At 31.8% G+C, this 9,215-nt stretch overlaps 1 protein-coding gene across 2 annotated transcripts in view; it reads right to left on the minus strand.

Annotated features, from left to right (window-relative positions):
• LOC111710917 (uncharacterized) overlaps positions 1 to 9,215 on the minus strand; it is a 14,401-nt gene extending 5,186 nt beyond the window's left edge. Inside the window, exons 1-10 of one of the 2 annotated variants that reach the window (XM_023485128.1) lie at positions 9,045 to 9,215; positions 8,304 to 8,543; positions 7,808 to 7,887; positions 7,161 to 7,290; positions 6,460 to 6,515; positions 6,107 to 6,206; positions 5,940 to 6,046; positions 5,631 to 5,717; positions 1,190 to 1,258; positions 705 to 863 (exon numbers count right to left, since the gene is read on the minus strand). In XM_023485128.1, the coding sequence (XP_023340896.1) occupies positions 705 to 863; positions 1,190 to 1,258; positions 5,631 to 5,717; positions 5,940 to 6,046; positions 6,107 to 6,206; positions 6,460 to 6,515; positions 7,161 to 7,290; positions 7,808 to 7,887; positions 8,304 to 8,543; positions 9,045 to 9,141 (1,125 nt within the window). In that variant the 5' untranslated portion in view covers positions 9,142 to 9,215. Of the gene's footprint in view, positions 1 to 704; positions 864 to 1,189; positions 1,259 to 5,630; positions 5,718 to 5,939; positions 6,047 to 6,106; positions 6,207 to 6,459; positions 6,516 to 7,160; positions 7,291 to 7,807; positions 7,900 to 8,303; positions 8,544 to 9,044 lie in introns of both variants that reach the window. The other variant, XM_023485118.1, reaches the window with a different exon arrangement.

The following is a 9,215-nucleotide window of genomic DNA, read 5'->3' on the forward strand; positions in this document are numbered from 1 at the left end:
ATAGTCAAATGCAAAAAAAACATAATAATTTCTTGACAACTGTAGAAAATTAAAAGTCGTCTTCTTAATATCAAATCAATTATATTGATAATGATATTAAATATTAAATTTACCTAGTTTTTACTTCAAAGTAAAGAAACTTAAAAAAAGTTACTTTTAAAGATTCTAATTTAAAAAATAGCGAAAACACCAATCATGCGTATCATTCATGATTGGGTTTTACTGTTCAAAAAATGTTTTATACGCTCTTAAATGCCTTGTAATTCAAGGTTACCTATAAAGGCTGGCTGTGATGTAAAGACGACCGGAAACTCTTAAAATACGACGATCCCCAGGTGGAATTTAGTATTCTGTCTGAGATGGCTTGTTTAATGATTAAATTTAGCATAATAATCAACAAATAAGATCAATTTAATCTAAAAGTGTTCTTTCAAACATTGGAATAGGGTAACCTACATAGGATAGGACTTCAGAGACGACTGTACGGACTTTATACTGTCCGTTTCTTTATATTTAAGGTTCTCTGGGAAACTTTTCCTTTTTTGCCAAGTATTTAATAATAAAAGACAATGTTTCAGGTCGCCTTAAAGTCTTATCCTTTATGGGTAACCCATCATAATTTATAAAGCACATTTTTATAAAGACTCCTAAATGTTAGATTCTTTTATGATGGAAATTAAGAAAGATGAAAACATTGCGCTTACCTGAAATTCGAATTTTTTATTCAGTTCTAGAGAAGTTGGATCGGAGAAGTATTGAGATGATTCAGATTCTCCTTTATCCAGGTACTTTTCTCCACTACTCTGCAGGCTACTGGAGTAGGTTAAACCAGAGCTAGAGTAGGAATCTCCAAATGTAGAAACCTGGAAAAAGTTTCATCGATAACTTTACCATTCATTACTTCAGTGTGTATATTTTCTATAAATATATATATTNGGGAAAACAAATCATTTTTTGGGTAAAAAGCATGAATAAGGATAAAACTTTCCCCCCCCCAGATCTTCATTCTAAACTTGTGAAAAATTTACCTCTGTATTATATTTTGACTAATATTCAATTCTAGATTCTCAGAAAGGGACTAAGCAAATATTTAATCAAAGTTGGGGGAAATCAATGATTTCTAATTAATCTTGTCCTAGGTTTTATAAACTTAGTACATAAAAATAACTTTATAATAATCTTTTCCTACCTTCTTTTTCTTCATAAAGTCGTCGTAAGAAACTGATTCTAAATTCTCGGCTCCTCCGTAAATTCCGTCCTAGAAAGATTTATACAATTTTACCTACAATGATAACCAGAAAACTCTGGAATAGGAAGTCGACTTTTAGACACAAATTATGACTTTAATAGTCCAATGAGAATGAGGCGCAGTACTTATGCAGTGTAAACAGACCCATTTTACTTAATAAGGTATGCAAAAACTTACTAGTAAACCTTTTTACTGTGTGATAACTTCAAATGTGCACTTAAGTATTGTTTTAATGTTGTCTTTCTATTCTGCAGTTTTCTGGTTATCTCTGTACGATTAGGTTGAGACTTTAATAGCGACCTAACCTGCTTTGAACATAGTAATACCTAGCAGTTATAGTCTACTGCATTAAATAAACAGTTTTATTATCTATTTATGTCATTGTAATGGGTATTATTAAGTGTGAACATATATAGTTTAATTCAGTTTTACTCAAATTATTTAAAAGCAGGTCGATAAAGTTACTTAATCACCCTGTTGTAGGGTGATTAAGTAACTTTATCACCCTACTATGAAACAAATTAGGTATGAAATTTGAAATTTTAAATAGCAGGGTAAAAAATTTACTTTTTCGCCCTGTCGTAGGGCGATAAAATCACTTAATCACCCTACAACGGGAAATATTAGATGTGATAAATGCCATCAAAATCAAATAAAATGTTTTTTTTAATGCTTTGATAATGAAAAGAAAATCAAGAAAATCAGGACTAACAGAAAAAAACATATTCATGAAATCCGTATAAACTGCATGTTGTCTCTGAAATATCATCCTTTGTGGGTAAGCCAGTACATTAAGATCTTTAAAAAATGTGTTGACGGAAAATTCTAATTAAGATGTACTTTGTATATAAGTATAAATATTTACTTTTTTAAGCATTTAAAATTGACTAAAAATCAACTTTTCTTTTTTATTCTTTTTGTAATTTTTTTTTTAAAATGCACTTTTTCACATCGTAAAAATCAACCAATAAAATTAGAATTTAATCTTGCTTAAACTTTTTACAAATATTTATGTTTACTTATACAAAAATGTTTATCTAATATCATTTCAAAGGTTAATAGAAGTTTTGAAACTTATTTTAACCAAAGATAAATGTGATCGAATACGAGATTTCGTCCTGCATTTTCCAATTATATTAGGACTCACAAGCGCAGCAGAGAATAAACTGAAAAAATAATTTAGAAATTATTTTTCAAAAAATGTTCCTTTGTCCCAGGTCATGAATTAAATCCCAAAGTGTGAAAATAACCGATTGATATCGTTGTAGACAGATTATCCAGAGCTGAAAACTTTAGAATGTGATATACTTAATCCCGATCTGTTAATTAATCTGGAGATTAAATTCAAGAGGAAAACAAACAATATTTAATCTGGAGATTAAGAAAAAGAGTGGATCAAGCATTAATCACGATATCCACCATTCTAAAGTTCCCAGCTCAGTATAAAAAGTTCTCAGAAATCCGATTTGTTAAAAATGCGGAGATGAGTTAATGATTTCAACTTAATCCGTCCAATTCTAGAAGTTTCCAGCTCCGGAAACTATCAATGAGCTATGATTCTTTAAACCAGATTTCAAGGATTTCAAGGTTCATGAGAATTTATTTCAAGGATGACGCTGAATTCATGACGCTGATTAATGACGCAGATTTCTCGTGGTTTCCGTAGAGTTGACGTTGCGCTCAAGTGAACTGCATTCAGAGAACAGAGGTCATATCTTGAGAGAAGGAGATATAACGAAACTTGGTTTTATCAAAAACAAAAAAGATGGAGAGAGAACGAAACTTGGTTTTATCAAAACTAAAGAAATGGAGAGCGAACAAAACTTGGTTTTATCAAAACTGAAGAGACAGAGAGAGAACGAACGAAACTTGGTTTTATAAAACCATGAGAGAAGGAGAGAGAACGAAACTTGGTTTTATCAAAACTAAAGAGACGGAAAGAGAACGAAACTTGGTTTTATCAAATCATGAGAGAAGGAGAGAGAACAAAACTTGGTTTTATCAAAACTAAAGAGATGGAGAGAGAACGAAACTTGGTTTTATCAAATCATGAGAGAAGGAGAGAGAACGAAACTTGGTTTTATCAAAACTAGAGAGACAAAGAGAGAACGAAACTTGGTTTTATCAAATCATGAGAGAAGGAGAGAGAACGAAACTTGGTTTTATCAAAACTAGAGAGACAAAGAGATAACGAAAACTTGGTTTTATCAAAACTGAAGAGACAGAGAGAGAACGAACGAAACTTGGTTTTATAAAACCATGAGAGAAGGAGAGAGAACGAAACTTGGGGTTGTCAAAACTATAGAGACGGATAGCAAACGAAACTTGGTTTTATCAAATCATGAGAGAAGGAGAGAGAACAAAACTTGGTTTTATCAAAACTAGAGAGACAAAGAGATAACGAAACTTGGTTTTATCAAAACTAAAGAGATGGAGAGAGAACGAAACTTGGTTTAATCAAAACTAAAGATACGTAGAGAGAACGAAACTTGGTTTTATCAAATCATGAGAGAAGGAGAGAGAACGAAACTTGGTTTTATCAAAACTAAAGAGACAGAGAGCGAACGAAACTTGGTTTTATCAAAACTAGAGAGACAGAGAGAGAACGAAACTTGGTTTTATCAAAACTAGAGAGACAGAGAGAGAACGAAACTTGGTTTTATCAAAACTAGAGAGACGTAAAGAGAACGAAACTTGGTTTTAACAAAACTAGAGAGACAGAGAGAGAACGAAATTTGTTTTTTTAAAAACTAGAGAGATGGAGAGAGAATATGAAACTTGGTTTTATCAAAACTAAAGAGATTTTGAATTGGGATAGTCATACTTGAGTCGTCTTTACAGTCTCATCCCTTGTGCAGTGTGTAACCCTGTATTAGACTGCTAAAGTATCGTAAACCAATAATTAAATTTGTAAAGACTTAATTTACAAATATATATGTACTTAGGAACAAGGGAATTGCTTGCAAGATGAACTCCCAAACATATACTTTTTTATACAGTGATACCCAGAAAACAGTGTATCAAAAATTTGTCTTCTTTCTTTCACTTAAATTGTTATGACTGACATGTTTTCAAAAATGTTCGCATTAAAATTACAATAAAAAATCCTTTGCGACATTTACTAATAAAAAGAAGAAAAATAAAGAAAAAAAATATTCAAGTGTTTTTTTATTTCATTATGAAATGTTTTCTGTGTACCACTGTATCACTGAACACTTCGGTTTATTTAAAGTATCAAACCGACTTTTGAGCAGCTAGAGGAAATTGTACACCTTAAACTAAGCCTTCAATGCGTACTGCAGTGATCTGCTGTACTCTGACTGAAGAAATAGTGTGTTTCAGTGGTTAGTGGGCAAAGCTGAGCAGTATACAAAATTAATCATGCCCTTCTTGTGAGATTAAAGTGTTATGCATAGATTTAAACACAAAGTTACAGTTTCTAATAATGTTCCTAGGGTTTAAACACGTTATATAGGTACTACGTGATGGATCAAGGACTAGCCAGAGATATAAACTTAAACGCTGATAATTTAAACTTAAGTTGAGACAACATTTCTTGCATTTTGAAAAATTTCTTGAATGCAAAAAATCAAAAACAATGTTTGCACACATTTTTCTATAAGTTTTCAGTAGAAGTTCATTTCAAGATATATTTAAGATTTTAGATAATGCATTAAAATTTGACTAATCAAAATAACTTATGTAAAGATAACATAATGCAAAAAACTAAATTTATGTTTTCCTTTTGTGTGCAGTGTACACTGTACAAGTGTACATAACATATTAACATTTGTAATTATCAATTTGTGTATTTTTTGTGTTCTACAGGACAGAAACCAATTTTAAGCAGGAAAATAGTTCTTTGTTTTTATTTTAAAAAATGCCGCTAAGTTTTTATATCTCTAAAAATGCTAAATGTTTATTAAAAATATTGAATGATAAAAAAAAGTCAATGATTATTTCACTGTATCTGTACACTGTCCTTAAAAAGATATTTTCTTACTTTGAAAACTTCATAATACCATATAATATGTATTTCAAAATTACAAAATAGTAAATAATGTATTTTTATGCACATTTTAAACAGTGTACATTATACGAATTGGTTAATGGTTTTATAGGTACATTTTCTCTATAGCGGAAGACGTCTATTCGACACAAATTATGACTTTAAATAGTCAAATGCACATGTGACACAGCAAATTTGCAAATTGTAAACAAAACCCATTTCACTTGATAAATGATTTAATAAGTTACTAGTAAAACTATTTGCTCTTTAACACTTTTTTATGTCGCCACCCGCTTGGTCCTACTAGTTCTCACTCTACATAAAGATTTTATATTGTACATACATTGTACAGTGTACATAGAATTTTTTTACCTTGTGAACGTTCGCCATAGCAGCTGAAGCCGCGGCATGCGCTTTATTAGACGAGGCTTGTGCATGGGTCAGCTCATCCAGGGCTTCCTGAAGTTATTATTTATCAATTTATCAAAACAAAAGTATGAAAATTAATATATATTATTAAGATTATGATTGTATAATAATCATTTTTTCATTTTTTTCATTTTTGGGAGATTTCCAAAAATAAAACATTCTGATTGGTTAAAAATAACTTTGATCTTTTTAATCATAATTTTTAAATTCTATATTGCATATATTCTTTAAGTAAGGTTAATATTTGGTTGCCTGCTGTTTAGCTGAGAGCATTTTTGCTGCTTCCCTAGATTCCTGAGCTGTTCGTTTCTGTACAATGCTCAGCTGCTTCATAGCTATAGTTACATATCCTGCTTGCTCTGCGAAAAAGATTAAATATGAAAAAAATCTTCAAAAATTAAATTTGTTAAAGAAAAAACCTGCAAGAGCCTGAGCAGCGTAAGCTGCTGCTTTTAAGGTTTCAGCGTGTTGAGCAGCTTGTTTCTCCTGGCCCTCAGCAGCCTGTAGAACTTTAGAAACCTACACAAGGAGAAAAAAAGTCGTTGAAGTCTCTTTTTACAGACAAAAGACAACTTGAAATCTTTTAAATTTCCGATCAGTTATTGAATGACAAAAAAGGTGACACGGCTTTCTTTGTTTTCAAATTGACAGAGATTTAGAAGTTTAGGAAGTTATGATTTCTAATTTTTCTATATTTTATATAAAAAATTCAAAAATGTTAAATTCTTTCTTGACAATTGTTTGTTTTGTTGCATTGTAGTTAATATCTTACTTTAGCCAGGAAACTTGCTTCTGAGAATGCTCTTCCCTGAGCCGACTGTGCAGCGCCTGGTTAAACAAAATATATTTGATTTTATTCAATTTTAAGGGAATTTATCCCGCCAAATATTTCCCGTTGTACGGTGATTAAGTGACTTTATCGCCCTACAACAGGGCGAAAAAGTAACTTTTTCACCATGTTATTAAAATTTCACATTTCATACCTAATTTGTCTTATTGTAGGGTGATTAAGTAACTTTATCGACCTGCTTTTAAATAATTTGAGTAAAACTGAATAAAACTATATATGTTATTGAAATGGGTATCATGCGTGCGAAAAAGTTTTTGCTGTGATTTTTAATTTTTCTAGTTTGTTTTCTATCAAAATAAACGAGAAAAAATAAAAATCCCGGCAAAAACTTTTCGCACTTAATAATACCCATTTCAGGGCGTGTCCATGAAAATATTCACCCTTTATTTGAAGAGTTACATGCACAATTCACACCTGTACCCTTCAAATCATTATCTGAGTACAGTACGAGGAAGATATCTCGTTTAATTTTGTTAATTTCCTTCCTTTTCTCTCCTTCATTAATCCACAAGTCACTTGCAGTCACAACAGATAAATTATATACATTTTCAGATGAGAAAACAAGGATATCACAATTTTTATCTCTAATGATCAATTATATTTACGTGGATTTTGCTGCTTACTTGATAGATGTGCCGCATGATACTGTTTAGCTGCTGCCACAGATTCAGCTTCTTTTGCAGCTGTTTTGGCCTCTTCTGCCAGCTTGAGAGCAGCTTCTAGGGCTGCTTTAGCAGCTGCAGAATGTTGCGCCTAAAATATCATCACTAAAGCTGTCAAATTCTTGGTTACAAACTTACAACCTTGATTTCTGGTCGGCGTATTTATCAATACTTTGTCTGAAATTTTGTTCATAAAGTTTAAAACTCATCATAAACATTGCTAAATAAGAGATATGATATAAATAAGAGATAAGATAAGAGATATTGCTAAAAGTTTAAATTAGTATAACTAGAAAGAATGAGATTTCATGACGACCCAAAACTCTTTTATCTCTCACGATCTGAAGGTTCCGTAGATGTTTTGCCTTGAATGCAGTATTTTAAAGGTATGTAAAATGATTTGATAAGATGAAAAACTAATGTTATATGAAGAAAGACTAAAAAGATTTTGTACAGTCGTCTCTGACATCTCATCCATTGTAAATAACCGCATTTATTTCCCGGTTATCAAATGAGAGTTCTATATATGCGATTGTCACTTAATTGGTTCGAAAGATCGAACTTTTTAAAAAATAAGTTAGAAATATCGAACATATAGTTAGAGATACCTGTTCTGCAGCTTGTGCTCTGTTTGCGGCATCGTTAGCTTGAGACTTCCCGTCGAATCGGTTCCCGCCTTTTGGTAATTCTAAATAATATCCTTTAAACAGAGTATTAAACCGCCAACTCGAATACAATAATTCTTAAAGGGAGTGTCCGATAAATTTTCATCTCTAGCAAATCCTAGGATTGTAAAAAAATTAGAATTTTCAATATTACGCTTTAAAGGGACTGTAAGCGTAACTTCAAATGACCCTATATATAAAAACAGCAATTTCCGATTCACAAAGGTACCCTTGAAACCTTTCTCTGATCAAAAATGTGGAAGATATTGTCGTTTTTCTATGTTTAACTCTGAAAATTCCTACATCTTTTTCTGCCGTAGAAATGCGCGAGTCACAATTGAAAATATTCTGTTTTAAAAATGTTATTTTCCCACGGTAGAATTTAGATAATTTTCCTACACTCCCTTTAAGCTTTTTCTATTCATTATCAATTTAAAACCTTGCTCCACATATGAATCTTGACTGAAGCTTCCAGATGAATCAAAATGGTTTCCGAAATCTGAAAGTAGTTTGGATGGAGTCGGCAGAGCTTCGATGCCTTCAAAGCCTGAAACAAGCTTGGACGGGGTGGGTAGAGCCTCGACGGTTTCGAAACCTGAATCGAGTTTGGAGGATTTAGGTTCGGGTTCGATGTTGCCTCCTCCAGGATCCAATCCTACTGAGTCTGAGATGTTCAATTCTAAACATGAGAAAAAATAACTCTTTTCTTTTGTACATGCAATATATGTACATACATTATTCTTATTGTAAAACATTTTCTATGGTCTTGAGTACACCAGAGCTTAAATGGAAACTTTTGTTTGAAATATTTTTAATCTTGAACACTTGGTTTGGATATCCTATGTGGGCCCTTTTAAATACAGGAGGTTAAATGCTTGATCCCTCAATTAAAGCTATATTTTACAGGGCATGAGAACCACAGGATATCGAAGATAAATCAAATTAATCCGTGGGTTTGCATAAGATGGAGATTTTGATCCCAAGATTCACAGCACAAGAGTTCTCACTTCAAGAAACACTTTTAAGATTGCTCATAACTAATGAAATGGAAAATAGAGAAATGTGGAAGAAATGCGCCAAGTTTTTAATTTTCACTTAAATAAATCGGATTAGTAATTTGTAAGTCTTAAAAGAACTGAGTTTATTAATTTGCCAAATGCTTTAAATAAAAATTTCACACCTGTAGTTGGTTCTTCTCTCCTGGTTCTCCCTGGAAACTGTAGGTTGGATATATCCTGGATCTGATTAACTAGGACGAGAAGAACAAGATATCTCATTATATCTAGGTATACACTATAGCTTTAGGATTTGTCAAGTATCTTGGTATCTACTAGGACTAGGATAGGTTGAC

Source organism: Eurytemora carolleeae, unplaced genomic scaffold (genome assembly GCF_000591075.1).
Source record: "Eurytemora carolleeae unplaced genomic scaffold, Eaff_2.0 scaffold32, whole genome shotgun sequence".
Lineage (NCBI taxonomy): Eukaryota > Metazoa > Arthropoda > Copepoda > Calanoida > Temoridae > Eurytemora > Eurytemora carolleeae.